Consider the following 19666-nt stretch of genomic DNA (forward strand, 5'->3'; position numbering starts at 1 on the left):
ATTTCCTTTTCCAGGGGATCTTCCCAGCCTAGGAATTGAACTCGTGTCTTGTGCGTGGGCAGGCAGATTCTTTACCACTGAGCCACCAGGGAATAATTTACATTAGAAAGTTATTTTTTGTTAAAAGGAAAAAACAAACATCAGAAGGCCTGGGCCTGAGAACAGTGCCAACCTGTAAACCCAGCTGCGTCAAAGGCCAGCCAGTCACAGAGGTTGGACTGGCTGGTGGTTATTCCAGAGCTGGGAAACTGGGAGACTCCAAGCTGGGCATCTCCCTTTCCACCAACAGCTGCCCCCAAGTGAGGCTTCTGCAGCTGCATCGAGCCAGAGGTGCAGGCCAGGGGACAGTGGCTCCGCTCTGCCTCCTCTCCTGCCCTTGTGTGGATGCGGACAGCAGGCTGGGAGGCTGTGCTGCCCTTACCTGGGCGCGGTGTAGCCGTTTCAGCTCCTCCTGCTTGGCCTGCCTCCGAGCTGCCTTCTGCACACGCCGGGTCAGCTTGGCGTTCAGCTCCTCCTCCGTGTAAGTTCTCGGCTGGAGGGGACAAGAGGGTTTCCTTGGTCAGTGGCTGGCTGGGCCAGTGTGCACAGATGCCCAGTCCTTGTCCCTGCAGGAGCCCCACGGGGCAGGGATGGAGGCCGGCTGCACACTGACTGCTGGGCAGTTAGGACGTGGGACAGCCTTTACTGTGGAGACCACCATCCTAGTTTCCCACATAAGGACATCTGCTTTCTTAAGACTCTGGAGGTAAACGTGGTCACATGTTGTCCCCAAGCCTCTGGCTTGTAGGGGAAATGCAAAGAAGGAAAAAGAAAAGCCAGGAAAAAGTAAATTACTTTTCTGTTTGGAATCAAAAGCCCCTTTCTTCGGATGAACACTACTTCCGAAGCTCCTGGAGGAAGTCTTGCCTGAAGTAAACAGGTGCTTCTATTCGAATGAAGCCACACTAACTGATGCAGCTGGAAGAAGGGCACAGGGGAACTGGACAGACTAGGGGGTCTACGCACCAAGAGGAAGGGGGACGTGCTCCGGCAGGGCAACAGTTGCTCCTGCAAAGGTGTGCCTCGCAGGCACAGTGAGTGCGGGTGCAGGGGGTGACCACTGGGCTGGCTGGGGTCCAGGAGGGGGCGCTGAACAAGGGACAGAGTCATGGCCACGGCCCGCCCACCTCTTTTCTGGACTTCTGGGAGGTCCGCTCGAGGACGTCATCGCTGGAGAGGTCCGAGTCCTCCGAGCAGCTCAGCTGGCGCCGGGTCCGCAGCTCTGGGGGCAGGGCCGAGCAGATGGTGACCAGTGGGCCCACCCCCCGGCGGCCAGGGTGGGAAGTGAGGTATGGTTCTCCCCAGTTTGGTTCCGTCCCTGCACCCAGAGCCACAGGCCTGGATGCTGACACGCACCCAGGCAGGAGCCCACATGCACCAACAGGCTGTGTCCAGCTGCAGCGCCTTCCCTAGGGGGCACATCCACCCCGTGGCCCCTGCCCAGCCATTGACTTGTTTTGGAACGTCCTCAGTTTAGCTGCCTCCTCCCTGGAAACCCCAGGGGAGGCAGGGTGGCATAGGCAGAGGGTCTTCAGAGGGAACCGTGGGGACGGGAGAGCCTGCACCCCAAGCTGTGCCCGAGGCGGGGGTGGGGCTGCATGCACTACCGAACCTGCTCTTGAGATGGGAGATGCCCTGGGCTTGCCGGCGTCCACTGTGGTCCCGCTGGAAGGGGTGCTGGGGCAGGACCGGCCATCGCTCTTCTTTTTCTTGTCCTTCCTGTACCCAGAGAAGACGGACTTCCACAGAGACCTGGGCTTGACGGCCGCTTCCTCCAGAGTGCCGGGGCTGGGCCTCTCCAGCGGCCGGCCCTCGCCTTTGGGCTTCTTCTCTTTCTTGCTTCTCCGAGGAGAGAAGAGGGACGACCTCTTCTTGCTCTTCCCGCTGGAACCCTCTGATGAGGTGACCGAGCCGTCCGGACCCCCTGAGTCCGAGGGAGGGGATAGCACCTCCTCACTCGCGGCTTCGTGCCTCGGGGAAAGCTCCTCAGGGCCCTTGGAGGGCACGGCAGCAGCTCTGCGGGGTGCAGGGGTCCTGGGGGCTGCAGCTGCTATGTCCATCTCCTTCATCCTGCTCAGCTGCCGGGCCATGGCGTCCCTCAGTGCCTGGCTCCGCACCGACTTCTCCCGGGCCCGCATGCGCTCAGCCGCCAGCTCCTTGGCCTCGGCCGAGACCAGCGGCAGCCCCCTCTTCTGCAGTGGGACCCCACTCTCCAGCCCCTGGCTATTCTCCGGAGCCAAGGGCTGCTTGCGGTGGGGCCAGTGGGAGGGGGGTGTGAAGAAGGTCTCCTGCAGACTTGAGTCCTCTGTGCGGTCATCACACGTGTTGTCGTCATACGTGTCCTCCACGTCGTCCGCAAAAGGGATCTCATCCACACTCTCCACGAAAGACTTCCGCGCCTCCTCCTGAGGGGGCTGGGCGGGCTCCCGCAGGGGCCTCACACCGACAGCCGGGGGTGGGGGCGCCGAGGCCACAGGCTGCCCTGCCAGGGCTGGCTTCCTGTGAAGGGTAGCGGGCTCCTCGTCAGGTGGCGGGGGCGGCGGGCTAGAAGGGGGCGTGAGCATGGTGGAGTCAGAGGTGTTGAAGCTCTGGCTGCCCGGCGTCCTGGTGCGGGAGGAGCTGCCCTGCAGGCCCAGCCCCGAGCTGCTGGACAGGTCTCTGTGCTCCTCCCGGGGGCCCTTTGGCTCCCTGTCGGGTGGGGACACAGGGGTGGGCGGGCAGGGCTGGGCCCCCTCGGCCTCAGGCAGCCCCAGCTTCCTGGGGACAGGCGGGGGTTTTAGGAGCCGGAGCCCCTCGCTCTGGGGGCCCTTCTCTGCTGGATAGGCCTTCAGGGGTGGGGACTGGAAGGCAGGCTCAGACCCTGGGCTCCGGCGCACAGGCGTGAGCCCCAGGCTGCGGCGGATCTCGGCACTCTTCATCCAGAACTCGGCCACCAGGTCGCTGCGTTTCAGGGCCTCGTCCCCAGGGAGGGGGCTACCCAGTGTATCCTTGGTGACCCCTTGGTTCTTCACGGGGAGGGGGGCCAGAGGGGTGGAGGTTCTGGCCGGCACGGGCTGGGAGCGGATGGGGGACAGGGTGGGAGACGGCACGGTGGCCTCAGGGGACGGCTGAGGCTGGGAGCAGATGGGCAGTTGGGTAGGCGGAGACTGGCGCTGGGGGCTGGCAGGTGAGGGCGGCGTCCTGGCTTCAGGCTGCGATCGGATGGGAGGGTGAGCTTCGGGCTCCGCTGGCGGGGTCGAGGGCTCCAGCAGAGGGCTCTCGGTGGGTGACCCTACCCCAGTGGCCACAGCGGCAAGGGGGGGACGGGCGCTCTGTGGGAAAGCAAGGTGACAGGAGGCACTCAGAAGGCAGGGCTGTGACAGGCGTGCTCTCCCACCGAGGGCCTGAGCTTCCTGAAACAGCCTCTCCACCCTCGGGGCCACAGTCGAGGGCCAGCAGGACACGCCCTCTTCCGCCCTGTTCAGCTCCAGAGCCCCTAACCCAAGGCACACGGCAGCTTCCAGGTTGGGCTCATCCCAAGTGCACCTTGCTCTTCCGGCCCTGAAATGACACCAGCCAAAAGACGCATGACCCACCCCAGCCTGCCAGGGTCTCTGAGGTGAGGTGGGAAACAGCGTCAGTTACACTCTGCCTCCAGGCACTCGTTCTGACCACGCCTGGGCTCATCTCAAGGGAAATCACCCAAGTCACCTGGCTCCTCAGGACCCAAAGAGCAAATCAAATAGCCCCCGGGCTCCAGCTCTGGTCTCCCTGCAGATGTCTCCCCCAAAGCCTGCTCCGCAGGAATCAGTGTTGCTATCTATTTAGGGAGCGCCTTGCATTGTGTGGTGTGAACACCCCTGGTAACCCAAACATGCATTTTTAATTCAGAAAAGCATAGTCATTTGAACATAACACTGAGAAGAAGCAAGTCTGTTACTCAAACCAGTGATTCCACAAATCCTGCTGTTTCAGCATGCTGTGGGACCAGGACACAGTGGGCCAGACGGGGCCGGAGCCCCAGCCACTCCTGCTTCCAACAGCCCTGTAAGCACCGGAGGCAGTGGGTTGAACCCTTACCTGTGCCCCAGGGCTGCGGGCTGGGGAGGACAGGCCCGTGGGCTCCTCGGGGGACCGGCTGGGGCTGGAGACTCGGGAGGGACCTGAAAAAACAAGAGGCAGGATTTGCAAGAGGAACCACCCTATCTGGCTGGACGGGGAGCTCATGGGAAGGGGCTGCACACAGACCTCTCTCTGGGTGCCCTGCTGAGGCCAGCGGTGGCTCCTCCTCGCCGTCAGACACCCTCAGCTCCAGCTCTGCTCCCACCACCGGCCGGTGCAGCTCCGTGTCAGCCTCGGACGGGATGTCGTCCGACCAGTGCTGATCTGGCCGAGGGAAGTAGCAGCACAGCCCCCCAGTGAGGCCGTGCTCCCCCCAGGCACCTCCCCGCTTGGAGGCCAGCTGCCAGGACATCCGCGGCAGCGTGCATCCCGTCCCGGCCTGGCCCTGCCCGCTGGTCCCCTGCTCCCCAGACTGCCCATATCATCTCACTGTTCCAGCCTCCAGAGGCAGCGGCTGCCTTAGAGGCCCTGTAGGAAGTCCCACATCTGCTCGGTTTCTCCCCATAACTGAATGAACACAGCCCCTGTCCACCAGAAGGGGAGTGGGGGTGAAAGGGTAGGCATTCAGGTTGGTGCAGAGCAAGGAAGAAACCACGAGCCCTTACGGCCACTCCTTCAAGCGCCTCGCTTTCACTTTAATGTGCTGTTCCGCCTTCCCCGAGCTCAGAGCTCTGCGGCCCCGTACCGTCATCCAGCTCGGCGCCAGTGTCCCCCGCGTCTCCATTCTCCACTGCCTCCCCTTCGATCTCTGCTGGTTCCGAGTCCACGTCTCCCTCCAGGTCATCCTCATCGAACGGGACTGTAAGGCAGAAATGTCAAAGGAAGGACAAAGAGAGAGATGGACAGACACACTGGCAGTGGGGACGGACAGTGGCACTGGGTTCTCAGGGCTGTCCATGGGCAGATCACGGGGAGAAGGGAGAGGGCTGGCTGGGCGGGAGTCAGAGGGCTGGGAGCTGAGAGCAGGGCGGGAGCCAGGCTGGGCCTCCTGAGTACATGGACCCGGCCAAGCAGGAGGGGAGGAGCGGCCTGGGCCGGCCAGCTTTCCTCTTCCTCCAGCAGCTGCTGGGAGAGCCTGTCTGAGAAGAATGGGGGGCGGCAGGGGGAAAACGCTGCTTCTCAGGCCCAGGTCGGCAGGTGCCCAGCACACATGGCAGCCAGGACCTGCGCTGACCACTGGACCCTCGAGGAACAGGATGAGGGGCCGTGGCCAGCCCTGGCTCTCAGGGAGGGGACCAAGTCCAGGCAGCGGGGCAATCTGTTCACAGCTGCACCACTCAGCCCGGATCAGGGCTGTGTGCAGGGCTCTGACAGCTGGGCAGGGCTGTAGCCTCACTGGGAGAACTCAGACACGTCTCTTTCAGCACACGGGAGAGTGGGGAGGGACATGTAAAGGTCCTTTCTGGACCCAAGACCAGCCTCTCAGTACCACAGGATGGGACAAAGTGTGATTTCTCCCGAGGAAGCAGCCCACACTCACACACACTCATACCGGCCCCCACCCCTGCAAACAAAGCGCTCAGACCAGCGTCCGGGTAAGAGACAGCCAGCCGCTGAGCAACAGATAGCCAGTGGGAAGCCACCCAGGATGCCAGGCTGGGAGTGCCTACACTGCCGGGACCTACTTCCCTCTTGCCGAGGTGCCTGGAGGGTCTTTTCAGGGTCTCCTGACCTACAAGTACCTGGGCCCGAGGGTCCAGCCTTGCAAAAACCCGAGGCCAGGCCACGGGGCCACGACCCACAGGGACCAGCAGCCCAGCCTCTCAAAGCTGCATCCCCCGTGGCCAGGATGTACGGTGACCAGCGGTGACCAAGAGCGGCCATGGGGTTAGAGTGGAAGGAAGCCAGGGACAAGAGACAGCCGTGACGGACACTGGCGGTGGGCCCCTCTAGGAGCTGGGCCTGCAGCTCGTGGCCCGGGGCCCTGGTGTTTTAAACACTTCATTAAGCCGTGGCTTGCTTTCACCACCTCTTCCATGCACTCAGCGTATTAGAACAAGGTGATGACATACACCCACTCCACAGAGTGCTAGAAAAATCCATCTGGAGTGGGTGAGGTGGGGAGGGCCGTGGGAGCTGGGAGCCCCACACAACTCCTTCTGAGCAGCCACAGAGCTGGTGGGGCCTGAACACTGTCCTGTGATGATGGCACTGCTGGGAAAACCCTGGGGAAGCCCCTCGGTTACTCCCACCGACTGAGACGCCCATGTGCTCACAGTGCTGCTGGGCACTCACCAAACACGAGGGGAGGGCCTCCCGAGGCAAGCAACCCTCCCGCCCCACGCTGCCTGTGGGACAGCGAGCTGGCCGCTGCAGGGCTCCCTTTCAGAGAGGATCTGATGGGGACAGAACCCGGGCCCGCCACACAGAAGGTGCCCCCCGCCCCCAAGCCCACACGTGTGCTCGAATCCGTCTGTGAGCGGCCGGGCATCAAGAGGTTAAGTTCACACATTTGCGGGAAGCAAGTGTGATGCGGACCCCCAGATGGCCAGGCTTCCGGGCACAGTGCACTAGAGCCGCCCATCCCAGTCCTGGCCCCACAGCCCCCAGGCCTCTCCTACTCAGACACACGCCTGTGCCCTAGACGCGAGGTTGGGAGTCGTCTACAGTCCTCAGCGGTACCCTGAAAAGAATCTGTCACACGTATCAAAACACAGTAAGAAGCTTCAATGTGGCCACAGCAGCTCTGAAAGAGAGACATTCTGAGGGAGGAACTGAGGGTTAGTCCAGGGCAGGACGGAGCGGGGTAGAAGCAGCCACACGCGGAAGCGGGCGTCGCCGACACGCTCGGCTCTGGTCTAGTCCGCTGCTGCTGGGACGTCCCAACACCTCAGATTTGTCCAATCATCCTGGGAACAAAACTAACTAGCACCGGGGACCAGCAGCCCTCCCTATGGCTTGGTGCCTCCTGACGCATGAGCTGAGGACAGCGGGCAGCTAGTGAGAGAGGCTGGTGGGGAGGCCTCGGGCTCCTGTCCTGCCCACCAACACCAGTGCCCTGGCCCTTCTGCACTTCACAGCTGAGGCCAGGACCTTCAGACGATGGAGTCCCATGACCTTCCTGGATACCAGAGCCCCTGGCTGAGAAACGCCCCCAGCACATTTTACTGAGGACAAGTGAAGCCTTGAGGCTCCCTTGTAGCCCAAGTGCTCAGAGAGCCCTGCACCTCAGCCTGCAGACCCAGCCTGTCCCGCACCTCCAGCTGAATCCCCCCACCAGTACTGACTGCCTCCTGCCACGATGCTCCTGTTCGTGGTTCCTCCAGCCTCCACCCAGCCCTCATTTCACAGATGTGAAACCTGAGTGCTACGCACAGTCCTTCAGCTTCAGCCTTCGCCGATCTCTACTAACAGTGGTGTCTGTCTTCCCTGCCGCCTGCACTCCTGCTCTCTCCCCTTGGGTCCTCCCAGGAAGGCGTGGGGTGTGTGTCTGGTCCATGCAAGGGCGGGTGGCCTGAGTGAGGCATGCACGTGCCCCCACCCTCTGCCGCGCATGCACCAGCGGCAGGCCTGGAGTCCCGTGTTAAGGTACCAGCAGGGCTGCTGAGAGAGGGTTACGGTGAGTGGGCAGAGAGCAAACATCGCCAGACTACCTCCGGAGACCGACTCCAGCCAGGCCTGTACTGCTGCTCGGCGGACGGATGGGAGGCCGGGCACTGAATTCAAAACAGACAACAAATACACAGTTACACGGGGAGGAAGTGTTCCTGGTGAGGACAGCGAGGTCCTCCTGGAGTCTACAATGAAGGAGAGACAGACGACACTACAGCTCCAGGCCCGCGGTGCCCTGTGTGCTGGGCGAGGAGAGAACAGGGGTGGGGGGTGGGGGATGACGCAGCTCGAGTCCACGTGGCATCCCCAGGCAGCAGGTTCTCTCTTGGCTCTCAAAGAGCTGCTGGGTGTTTACGTGGCTGCAAAAACGGTTAAAGACGTTGGTCCCTGTGGGCACTGAATGCAAACACGGAAACAAAAGGGCAAGAAACAGAGGGGAAGACAGAGGGGTGGGCACGCCGAAGTTGGGCATGGAGAAGGATGCCCCCAGCGCTCTCTAGGTTTTCCTTTCCTTAAAAGAAGCCAGAACAAGGGTCATCGTCATCCTCTTGTGGGATGCAGAGTGCCTCCCCTAAAACCCAGAGCTGGAAATGACGCTACTTCAGATGCCTCCCTGACACAAATGTCTTCTTAAGACTTCATTTTAGTCCAAGATATGGTCCCTTGACCCCATTCTGTCCACACACACTCACACCCAGACACACAGCATGATGAAGAGCAAGGATGTTCCCGCAAGTGGACAAAGAGAAGCCCTACCTAGTGACATGGGGCAAAGGCAGCAGATTCTCAGTTCTTCCAAGGTCAAGTTCACCCCACTGTTTCCAGTCAGAGGAGAACCCCCCTCTCACCCCACTGACGAGAGCTCAGGAAGCAGACACGCCTCACTGGCTCTTACTTGTGTGGAGCCGGGCAGCCCTGCCCTACAGGAGAGTGCTCTGCAGCCCGAGGGGAAGCGGGCGGAGGCGCCCGGGGCCCTGCACCCCGAGCAGTTACCTCCGGGAAGGGGGGACTCGGGCGCCAGCGCCGGGCGCTCCTCCTGGCTCTCACGGATATGCGTCCAGTGCACGTCGGCCTGGATCTCCAGCGGATCGGCCGGGTTCAGCAGCTGCTGCAGCCTCCTCGGGCTCCCGACTAGGGGACCAGGTTCCAGGGGAGGAGAAGGTGAAGGAGGCAGAGAGGACGGGAGGGAGGAAGGAAGGAAGACAGGGGAATGTAAACAGTCCAGGGATGGAGGGAGTAGACACCACAGGACAGGAAACAGAGGAGAAGTTACCACAGTTGCCAGGATCAGTGTGAAGCAAAAGCAGGCAAAAACTGAGAATCAGTGCATGCACGTGTGCGCGCGTACACACACACACACACACACACACACACGCGCACACCCCTCCTACTTGTCAGTGTCACCCGCCCCTGGTTTAGTGTGATCCCGCCCCTTGCAGCCTCAGTGCATGCGCGCTGTACTCGTTCAGTGTGACTCTGTCCCTTGGAGCCACAGTGCACACACATGCACACGCACACACACATGCACGCACACACACACACACCTGACTCCTACTCGTTCAGTGAGATCCCACCCCCTGGAGCCTAACTGTGGTCCATGAAGAGTGTTACTCCCTGTCCAGCACAGAGCCCCTTCCTCTCTGCAGCTCTTTCCACCTCAACTGCCTCTAAGAGACCCAAGCACAGGTCACGACTGGCCTTTGCAAGGCCAGCCTCTCACACATGTGGCTCCAAGGCCACCAAGCCTGTGCCCACTGCCACTTGCTGCGTGGACAGAGATGTGGATGGGCCAGGCCATCTTGCAGGAACCAGCAGCTCACATAGGCACAACATGACTCTGTTGGGACTCTCAGTCATCTTCTGCCCCTTCTATGCTGGGCTGAGGCAGGGGTGGACTCAGAGAGGCTGCAGCCAGGGAGAAGGCAGGCGGGGTTTGTCCTGCAGACCACCACAGCTCGGGGAGCTCACACAGGAGCAAGAATTCAATCCCTCTGTGCCTTTTCTGCAGTCAAAGCCCTTTTCCTTGATTCTCCTCTAGGGGCCCACTGGTCCCCCTCGGACACCAGACCCAGCTCCTCAGCCAGGTGAGAACCCTGCTGCTGGCATCCAAGAAGCACGCATGCATGCCCGCCCTGCGGGCTCTGAATCGTCAGTACTAGGACCACACCATATGCTTGGGTCAAAACGGGACAGCCAGCAACGTGGGAGAGGGGGACCACAAGACAGAGGGTGGCTTTTCAGCAGCATCTGATCCAAAGGCCTCTCCACAGTCTACCAGGGCAATCTGGCTTCACCACAAGAACCACAACCTCCTAACTTTCAAGCAACAGGAAGAGTGCTTGGGGCAGAGGCCACCGACAAGGCCACCAGATGTGGGCAGGGGCACCGGGCCAGGAGCTCTCCTGGGAGCTGCTGGCTGCTAAGGGCTTTCTCAGGGGTTGAGGGTCCCTGGCGGAGCTGGACGGGCTGCATCTCCAGACCAGGACAACAAGTCCAAGAAGAGATGCAGGCCCCTCCTCCAGCTTCCCGGTGAGCAGAGGAAGACAGTGAGGCTTCTCCCTGGAGCTGCCCAGGTCCCACCAAGCAGGGGGGCCTGGGGACACACTGCCTGGGCACGGGGAGGGGTTCTGGGCACTCTGTGATATGAGGTGAGTGGTTCACATCAAAGCAGGAACAGATTCTTAAGTGGATGGAGGACAGGCAGCAGCCGTACAAGGGGCAAGAGGGGTCAGTCGGGCGGGCTGGGGCGGCTGCCTCTCCTACTACTGCACTCTAGGAAGGCCCCCTTCTCACGTGGGACCCGCTCCTGGGGGCAGGGCGGAGGCAGCAGGGGTACCTTCACCTGCACTCAGGTCCTCATCCCGCTGCAGGAGCTGGCCCTGCAGGCATTCTCTGTCCCAGGGCCAGTACTCTCCTTCTGCCGGAGCACCGCGGGGGCAGACAGGAGGAGGACAGAGAGAAGCGTCACCCCCGGTTCCTCCAGCTAAAGCCCGGGCCTGCTTCCACATCCCGGAAGTCAGGTCTCAGGAGGGAAGAGGGGATGCACACTGACCCTCAGCTGTGTCTGGGCTACAAGCCACCAAGAGACCTTCCAGAGAGGCTGTGCCCTCGCAGTCCCCACGGGCTGACCCCGGGCCATCAGCTCTGCAGGCAGGCTGGCCGGCAGCAGAAGGAACCCCAGATGCTGCCTCCTCCAACTTTTCACACAAGGGGGCGTTCAGGCCCCAAAGGACACCCTGGAGCCCCGCCTTGGCCTCCAGGTGGGAGGGAGGGAGGGAGGGAGGGAGGCCTGCAGGAGGACCTGGGCCAAAAGGGTGTCCACGTGCCCACGGAAGCCCTGCCTCGTCTATCGTGGGTCGCCGGCTAGGGGACACACAGCGCTCCAAGGACCCCCAGTAACTCGCACTGAGCCTGGCCAGCACCCAGCCCTCACTGAGCTGCAGTCCCCAGGCTGGGACTGGCGGCCAAGCACAGGGACCTCCAGGCGGGGCAGAGGTCCCAGAGCCATAGAGGGCCAGCCCTGGGGGCCAGGCTCCAGGCCAAGGAGTCACACCCTCGTGCCTCGTCCACGTGCCTGGAGAGAGAGCACAACCCTAACAGACATGAGTCCCCAGGGGCTCTGATCTCTGTCTGCCTGGCCCCTGCTCACCACTCCAGACCCAGGCCAAGCCGGCACGGGGGAACGGCCCTCTGAGCTCCTTGTCACCACTCGAGCTCACACACACAGCCGATGGGACACGACCAACACCTCAAGTGCCCGACGAGGCATCTCAAGAGCCAGCCCGACCGACCCGCCAGGACATGGCTCCCAGAACGTCCCCACGTCCACGGGTGAGCCTGCCCGAGGGCCCTCTCCTCGATGCTCTGCAACCCCCGACACCCGGGACCAGGGAACCCCAGAAAGCTAAGTTCCCTCAGCTGGAACAGGACAAGAAGAATGACCTGAGCTGCAGGAGGCCCTTGCCCGCCTCCACGTCCAGCTCTACCTGACGGCCCGTCGTGGGTCCCCCAAGGCCTGAGAGAGAGGTGTCCATCATGGGTCCCCGGCCACAGAAACCCCCCCCCCCACACTGCGGTCTGACGTCAGGGTCAGGAGAGGGTGTCCACTGACCTTCACTAGACTCGTCCTCGTCCTCCTCGTCCTCGTCTTCTTCTTCCTCTTCCTCCTCCTCCTCCTCCTCCTCATCTTCCTCATCCTCCCCGGCCCCGAAGCTCCTGGAGGCCTCCAGCTCCTCTTCACTCTTCCCTCTCAGGAGCGCATGGATCCTCACGGCCTCCTTCCAGGGAACACCGCCCAGGTCCGAGGTGGGCAGCGGGGGCTCCTCCTCCTCCATCTCCGACTCCGAACTGCTGTGGGAACAACCGGAGAACCCAGTGAGGGGACGTCTGGAGGCCAGGGGCACAGGCAGAGGAGCCGGCAAGGCAGCCGCCCACTGCAGGGCAGGACGGGACAGAGGATGCCTCAGGGGCCAGCACACGGGGCCAGCACAAGGAGAAGCAGAGGGCAAGAAGGGCGCTCGGGCCGCCTGTGCAAGCCTCCCCGCCCTGTGAGAGGCAGTCACTGCTCAAGGGCCCAGGCGCCCGCTCCCGGGGATAAGCTCGCCCCACCTCGCTCTGAGGGCCGGGCCCGGGCACCCGCTCCCGGGGATAAGCGTGCCCCACCTCACTTCGAGGGCCCAGCCCAGCTGCCTATGTCTGGGAGTGAGACCCTAAGCCCTCAGTGCGCCGCCTGACGGGGGAAGTCTGACTTCCTGCGGCCTCCAGTCAGGGTGGAGAGTCTAAGAACGCAGTTTGGGGCAAAGGCTTGGAGTCACACAGTGTCAGCTGACCTAGAGCCTGGGCTCAACCACAGCTGCCCCCAGGAGGGAACGTGAACCCGGAGGTTCTGAGGGTGTCGCCGCATGTCAGCGCCAGAAGAGTGGCTCTGCCTGAGCACAGCTGTGAGCACAGCCCCTCCAGGGGGTTCTGTATCATCTTTATAGAGAAATACACCCACCCAAGGGTGATGGGGGAGACTGTCACTTCGGCTGGGTCAGAAGCGAGGGTGGTCTCCTGGGCTGTGCTCCCCTAACCCCTCACGGGGCCAATGGCTCTGCCACAACAGCCCTGTCCACACTGGGAAGGGGGTGTGAACACCTGGCTGTCAGGGTGAGCTGTGGAGTTGGGGATGTACTTGACTTCACCACGCTTTGCTACTCGTGGGCCCTCCAGCCACCCACTAGCTTGCTTTACCCATTTACAGTCAGTCTGTCGTTCAGCAAATGCTTCTGAGCACCTACTGAAGTTCAGTTAGTATATCAGGAAGAAAAGAGCAGGTCCTCACTGCTCAGCTCAGTCAGGCGAATCCTACTCCATTCATGGGTTCATTCATTCGCGCCTCCAAGACTTATCAAGTGTCTTCTGCTCACAATGCCCTTCCCAGGGCATTAACACTAAACTGCCACAGAAAAGATCCTCAGTCTCGAGGGAGACAAGACGCAAACGCCAGGACCAGACAGGGTAGCGATAACTGAAGCGGGTGAGGGTTGGTGCGAGGCAGTTTCCAGCAGGCAGACCTAAGACTGTGGACTACAGGACGCGTGCCGTCTGGAGTCTGATTAGCTTTCAGTGTTGACTGAGCTATGGCTTCTGCCTCATCACCGTGACTTCATTTGTTTACTTTCTTACTAACTAACAACACTGAGCAACCCCGTGCTTGTCGTTTAACATCTTCCAAAATGGGAAATCAGGGTAAGAATGCCCCCTGTGCTCATTCCTAACCTCAGGTCAATTTATACAACTTCAGGTGGGAGAGGGGAGGCGAGGCTGCCTTCCTTCGAGCCGAGCACACTGGGACCCCAGTCGTGGGCTGTAGTTCTCTGTAGGGGGCGGGGGGAGCTCCGGGCAGCACATCCCTAGGCCATGTCACGAGGGTGGCCAGCATGATAAGGTTCCACTTGAAGCTGTGGCAGCTCAAGGGCCGTGAAGAAGAGCAAGGGACGCACATGGCATAAAAAACTGGGCAGAAAGGTCAAGCCTCACCTCTCGCCACAAGCTACAGGCTCTCAGTCCCTTTCTGAGTGGTCTCGCCACGTGCTTCCAGAGACGAGAAGCAGGTAAGCCCACCTCCTGCCTCTGTGAAGGCCAGAGGGGAGACAGACAGTTCCTCCCAGGCCTCACGGTCCACGGACCCTTGGAGCAGCCCTTCAAGTCTGGCCAGGCTCCTCACAGCACATCAGACGAGGAGACAGACAGGGAGGCCACACGACCTGCCTGTCAAGGGTCACAGCCAGCATGCAGACCCAGACGGGCTGACTCAGGGCTCCACAGCGGCCCCCACAGGCAGCGGTCCCCAGAGGCTGACCTGCTGGCCGCGTCCTCCTCCGTCCCCGTGTCCAGCACACTGCTCAGGTTGTGCTCGGCCTGCGTCTCCTCGGGCACCTCCTCCAGTCCCTCCGCCTGCCGCACCGACAGCCGGTAGTTCTCCAGCTCGATCCTTTCCGGGGTGCCCCGCAGTCTCTTGGCGACGCTAGGCTCCTCCAGGCCATTCACGCTTGGGCCTGCACGACAAGCAAGGAGCAAAGTGCTAGGGGTCAGTGATGGGGACGACAGAAGGAACCTTCCCCTGGAAGAAGGGGCAGCCGTCCTGCAAAGCTAGGGAGCTGGACACTGCAGTGGTCAACAAGGCTGGGGCCCACAGAGCCCAGAGGATCCTGTTGTGGGTGGGAGGTGCAGAAGACCCCTCATCTGCCCTGCAGGAAAGCCTGGGGAGCAGTGGTCACTGGCTGCGGGGAGGGGCCAGGCTGGACCTGAGGGAAAGCAGCCTGTCGAGGGGAGAGTCCTCCCACTGCCCCCACCCCTCGGTCCAGGACACAGCTGAGGTTCGAGCACTGCATCTGGCTGGTCCATGGCGGGGTCCAGGGAAGCTGTGCCGCGGTGCGACCGTGCATCTGTCTGCCTCATGTTGAGATTTATGGTAAAGGCTCTTTGATCAGTGGGGCACCCCCGCGTGGGCAACTGTACCCACCCAGAACAGTCAGGCCCCCTCATTCCTGGTAATGCCAGCTGGACAGCTTGGTTGAGCTGGTGCTTGTCAGCTCTGTGTTGTAGAGGGAACTTTCCCCTTTGGAATTAATAAGCAGATTTGTGCAGTTATGGGTGGACACCCTGGACGGCCTGTTCCCAGCACCCCTGCGTCCACAGTCTGAAGATCACTAATGACCTTGCCTGGGTCAGCTGCTACTTTGGGAGGCCCACAGCAGTGCTTTCTAGATTCTAGCATTCCTTTGTGAAGAACTCTGAGGACTGCAGTGGGCACGTGGACTCTGAAGGGCTCAGATGTCCGATGTCGCCGCCACGCCCCCTCCATCCCCATCTCCATCCTCACATGCCCTGACACACCTTGTGACCCTACACTCGGGCAAGAGGCCCCCTGACCACTCTTGCCTGTGCCCACTGTGACAAGACGCTGCATGTGGACGCAGAGTCACACGGACCCACCTAGACACTGGACCCCACCAGCGACTGGCTGAAAGATCTTAGGAAAATCACACGACACAGAGAGTGCATTTCCTGACCCTCAACGAGGACAGTCCCGTGCCCCGGGTTACTGTGCATGTGAAGGGGGTTATACTCACTCACACACACACACACACACACACACACACACACACACACACGCACGCGCACACACACACGCACGCATGTACATGCATGCAGGGGCCATCCCCGTGCCCGCATACACTGCCCTCCTCCACACAGGAGCTAGAGGATACGTCTTGAGGTCCAGCAACCTTTTCACTGCCGAGTTGTGCGGGTCTCCTGTATCCATTTGCCCTGGACGACAAATGGCAGTTACTGCACACAGAAAGCCAAGGGAGGGCATGGCAAAGGGGCCCCAGGTGGAGACAGGCAGGCCATGGGGCTCGCATCCTGCCAGCCAGCTTCTGTGACACCCCAGGCTCTAGAGAATGACACTGGGTTTGGCTGGTGAAGTCACACTGCCAGTTTTGGGTGACAGGTGGTCTTCCAGAGAAGCTCAGAACTCAAGGAAAGACTGAAGGACAGGATTGATAACCGCTCCTCACAGACCAACTGTCTACCTGTCCATCCGGGGTGACCGTATGCTTACGTGAGGCACAGAGAAAAGAGTGTGTGGCTGCAAGGGGGAGACACTGAACTGCCAGGAGTTAGCAGTGACAGAGGGACCGAGCAGGGGAAACGCGACAGGGATGAATCAGACCTGTCCCAGGAGACCCACCCGGTGGGAGGGGACAGCCTACAGCCCAGGGAGTCCTTTCCGGAAGGCCGAGGGACTCGTCCACACCACAGGCCTATACGCCCCGGCTGCAGGATCCCAGGGAACTTTTGCTGTCATGTTAGTTTTCTAGTGTTAAATTCCTTTTGCTGCTATTATTGCAGCATCTCCCATGGGTGCTTTTCAGGCACATGGGAATCCTGGCACATGTCACTCTCCCTAAGACACATACCCTGGTCTCCACTGAAAGACTGTCCCAGGGCTCCGTGTAGCTGTCTAGGTAACATGTCTTTCCTGTGCTCAAACACCTCACAGGGGAACCTCGGCCTGGCCCAATCGGCTGCCGCGTCAGCCTGTGGGAAGCTGCAGCTGTGACGAGCGCACTGGGGCTCGCTGGTGCTCTTTAGTCCCTGACAGCCAAGCTCTAGCCAAAACTCTTGCCTCCCCACCTGGCCACCCAACTCCACACATCTGTAAACACACAGGTGCCACAGGGGCCACCCACAACACAGGAACGCCCCTGTGATCTGTCCAAGGGAAGCGATTTGTCCACCAAGCCACTTGTGTGGCTAATCACATATGCAGCAGGTAAAGAGAAGGATGGCCCCACAGGTCAGCCTAGCCCAGGCCTCTCTCCTCCCCCTGCCTTGGGCACCCTCTGCAGGCCCCCAGGGCTCAAATGCATCTTTATCACGCCAGCTACCCCCTGAGCACACCTCAAATGGGGATGGGGCCTCGGGGAGGGGAGTACCCTCTGAGGCGGAGCACTTCCAGTCGTCTGTGCCCCTGGGCACATTTTTTAAGAAACTGTGCCCATAATCCAGCCATCACAGGGACAAACCTGCCCACACCCACCCCCACCTTCCACGAAAGGCCCTCTGCTCTGCAGCAGGCTCCTGTTGAAGACAACATCTCCCTCCCCCCAGGTAGCCCAAGATTTGTTTCTGGAAATGAGCCAAGTTCCACCAGCAGGCCCACAACCACTATCTGAAACACAGGCTCTCATCTGTCCACCATCCCTGAGACTGGCCTGGAGACTGGTCAGGGGCCCTGTGAGGCTGATGGAAGTGAGCACAAAGCCCTTCCCAGCAGCCAGCTGGGCACCATGAGGCACCGTCCAGTGCTGACTCCATCCTGCAGGGGCCGTGAGGTGGCACAGAAAGCCCTGGGGCACAGGGTGTGGGTGGAGCCAGACCACCCCCAGGCCCCGTGAGGGCAGCCCAAGCCCCATTCCTGAGAAGCTATGACCCTGCTGTTCCTCTCTCACGTGGGTGCTGACAATTCAGCTTCACCAAACTCCATCTGTGACTGCTTTCCTTTCGTTGTTATAGTGAAGAGCCTCTGGTGGTCACAGAGTCAGCAGGTGACCTCACAGCCTATCCATGCAGGCTGAGGAAAAAGCAAGGCCAAATTTAGCCAAGCCCTGCAGGGACTTAACGTGCTGTGCCGGCCAGCTCCCAGGCCCAGACATGTAGGCCCTCTCTCTGTTCTGTTTCTCCAAACCTCTGCGGTCTGGGAACACAGCCCAGCGGGCCGTGCAGTCCTCACCCTGCAGGATGCACCGCCCAGTCAGCAGAAACAGCCCGAACTCACACTTACTCTGATGACCCCAGCATTTTCTGGAAGCCCCGCCAACAATCATGGCTGATAGTCCCCAAATCCTGTCAGATCAACCAGCTTCCATGTGTTCTAGCTTATTTGCTCCCGACAACAGCCTTATGAGGTAAGGGGAGCAGGGAACCTTTTGTCCACGTTTTCTAACTTCATTAGACGGAAAAGCTGAACCTCAGAGAGACCATCGACCAGAGATGGTAGGGTGACAGGCTGCAGGGCTGGAGCCCAAGTCAGCGTCTTCTCTGCACGTGTTCCCTAGCCTGGCTCTGTTATTTGATGACCATGTTCCAGGGTGCAGGGAGGTCCACTGCGGGTCATGAAAGACCTCTGGATCTTTGTTCCAGAACGTGTCCTCAACATCTGACAGCATCTGCAACACCTGCAAGGACGCCTGCTCGCACATGGGGCTGTGGGCTAATAGCCTGCCCGGGTGGAGATCCTGCGTCACTGCCTTGGTTCTCACACGCCCTCCGCCTGATCTCCCACAGGGAACAACCACGTGGAAGCTGATTGCACGCCTGCACCCTGTGCTCACTTCTGACTCTAGTCTAGAACGGTGGTTGTCAAGCAGATGCTCTTCTCGTTCGGGGTCGCTTGGCAATATCACAACCTGGGAAGGGGTCCTGACATCCATGGATTCTACAAACAGCCGACAATGCACAACACAGAAGTATCTACCCAAACATCAACAGCACCGAGCCCAGAGCGCTGCCTGGAAGTCACAAGGGACCGTCTCCAACCTTGTGCTCAAGGGGCCAGCCGCCTGCCAGACTCTGGACCACAGCCCGACAGACAAGGTCGTTAGGACGGAGTGGTGAGCTCAGACATTCCTCTCTGCTGCTCAAGTGAGACATCCTGACCCCAGAGGGCAGTGCATGGAGACCCCCTACCCCTGGGAAGGGCCACGCCAGGCGCACAAGCCCACGCGCTGGGCACAGCACCCCACTCTTCCCAGTCCTCCAGCATGGCCCGGCTCACAGGAACTGCCCATCCCTACTGTCCATGCGAGGGCTGCCCACAGGCCCGCCCAGCCCTCCAGCGTGGGGCCTGGGGAACAGAAGCCCACAGGTACATCAGGAGGTCCGCTCACTAGCCCAGGGAGAAAACCAGACTTGGAGACATGACGTGAAAAAACACTGCTTCATTTTTCGTGTGCCCAGCTCTCTTCATTTTTCCATTTCCCAAAATATCCTCTGTGGGCTCACGGGGCCCGTCGCAGCACGCCTGCCTGCAGCTGTGCCCGACATGCTCAGGCCTCCGAGCGCTCATGTGCCAACCCGAGCTGACCTGACATGGCAGAGCCCAAACAGCAATGATGTACGCTCCCTGCTCAGCCGGGTTTCAGGGTCATTTGATGTGAGTGGAGTCTAGGGGGCCCAAACTCAAGGCAGGTGAGAAGGCCAGCGTTTCCATCCTGATGATTCTGCTCCGTCAGTACAGAACCAGGCAGACCTCGTCTCTCCCTCTCCTTCGGCCAACCCCACCCAGGGCCAGGCCAGGCCACTGCTGAGAACTGAAGAGCAGTACATCAGTTCCACCACCCTTGGGGCCACTTAGAAAGTGTGATAAAATGTGAGAGCAGAGAAGAAACTGGGGCTCAGGGAGCAGCCCTGATCATCCCCCTGAACACAAGCCCGTCTCCTAGGGACTGACAGGCAGGAGAGTGCCCACGGACGGCCACGGGGAGAGGCTGTTCAGGTCCATTCTCACTGACACGACTTCAGGCTTGGTTTCATTCGAATGCATCAAAGAGCTGATACGGAGAAAACGAGGAGGAGCTGGCTCAACGCCACCGCTCTCCTGCCTGGCCTCTTCTGACCACCCCCTGCACGCACCCAGGATGAATGCCCTTGGCTCTCGAACCCACCTTCTTTGCAAAGGCACATCCCCAGCCGGGGGGTGGGGGTCACTGCTAAAAAGCTACACATGTATTTCCTGGGAATAACCAAACACACACTTACGGATGACAGAGGGCACTCAGGAATGTCTTTTAACGGGTCATCTCTGCGGAGCCAACACGCAGCTCTTCCCTCTCCCCAGCAGACGAGCTGAGGCTGGGGGCCAGGCAGTGCCAGGGCGGTGCTGTGTCCTGGGTGCAGACTCCACCGGCTCCCCCCGGGTCGG

The 19666-nt window shown here is 60.7% G+C and overlaps 1 protein-coding gene across 2 annotated transcripts in view; it reads right to left on the reverse strand.

The window, feature by feature from the left end:
- The window catches only part of MICAL3 (microtubule associated monooxygenase, calponin and LIM domain containing 3), a 73889-nt gene that overhangs the window by 15159 nt on the left and 39064 nt on the right, over window positions 1-19666 (reverse strand). The window contains exons 19-27 of one of the 2 annotated variants that reach the window (XM_068969811.1): window positions 14036-14231; window positions 11804-12042; window positions 8686-8823; window positions 4826-4939; window positions 4267-4404; window positions 4099-4181; window positions 1652-3350; window positions 1167-1261; window positions 422-532 (exon numbers count right to left, since the gene is read on the reverse strand). In XM_068969811.1, coding sequence (XP_068825912.1) covers window positions 422-532; window positions 1167-1261; window positions 1652-3350; window positions 4099-4181; window positions 4267-4404; window positions 4826-4939; window positions 8686-8823; window positions 11804-12042; window positions 14036-14231 — 2813 coding nt within the window. Of the gene's footprint in view, window positions 1-421; window positions 533-1166; window positions 1262-1651; window positions 3351-4098; window positions 4182-4266; window positions 4405-4825; window positions 4940-8685; window positions 8824-11799; window positions 12043-14035; window positions 14232-19666 lie in introns of both variants that reach the window. The other variant, XM_068969812.1, reaches the window with a different exon arrangement.

This window comes from Capricornis sumatraensis, chromosome 4 (assembly GCF_032405125.1).
Source record: "Capricornis sumatraensis isolate serow.1 chromosome 4, serow.2, whole genome shotgun sequence".
In the NCBI taxonomy this organism is placed as follows: Eukaryota; Metazoa; Chordata; class Mammalia; order Artiodactyla; family Bovidae; genus Capricornis; species Capricornis sumatraensis.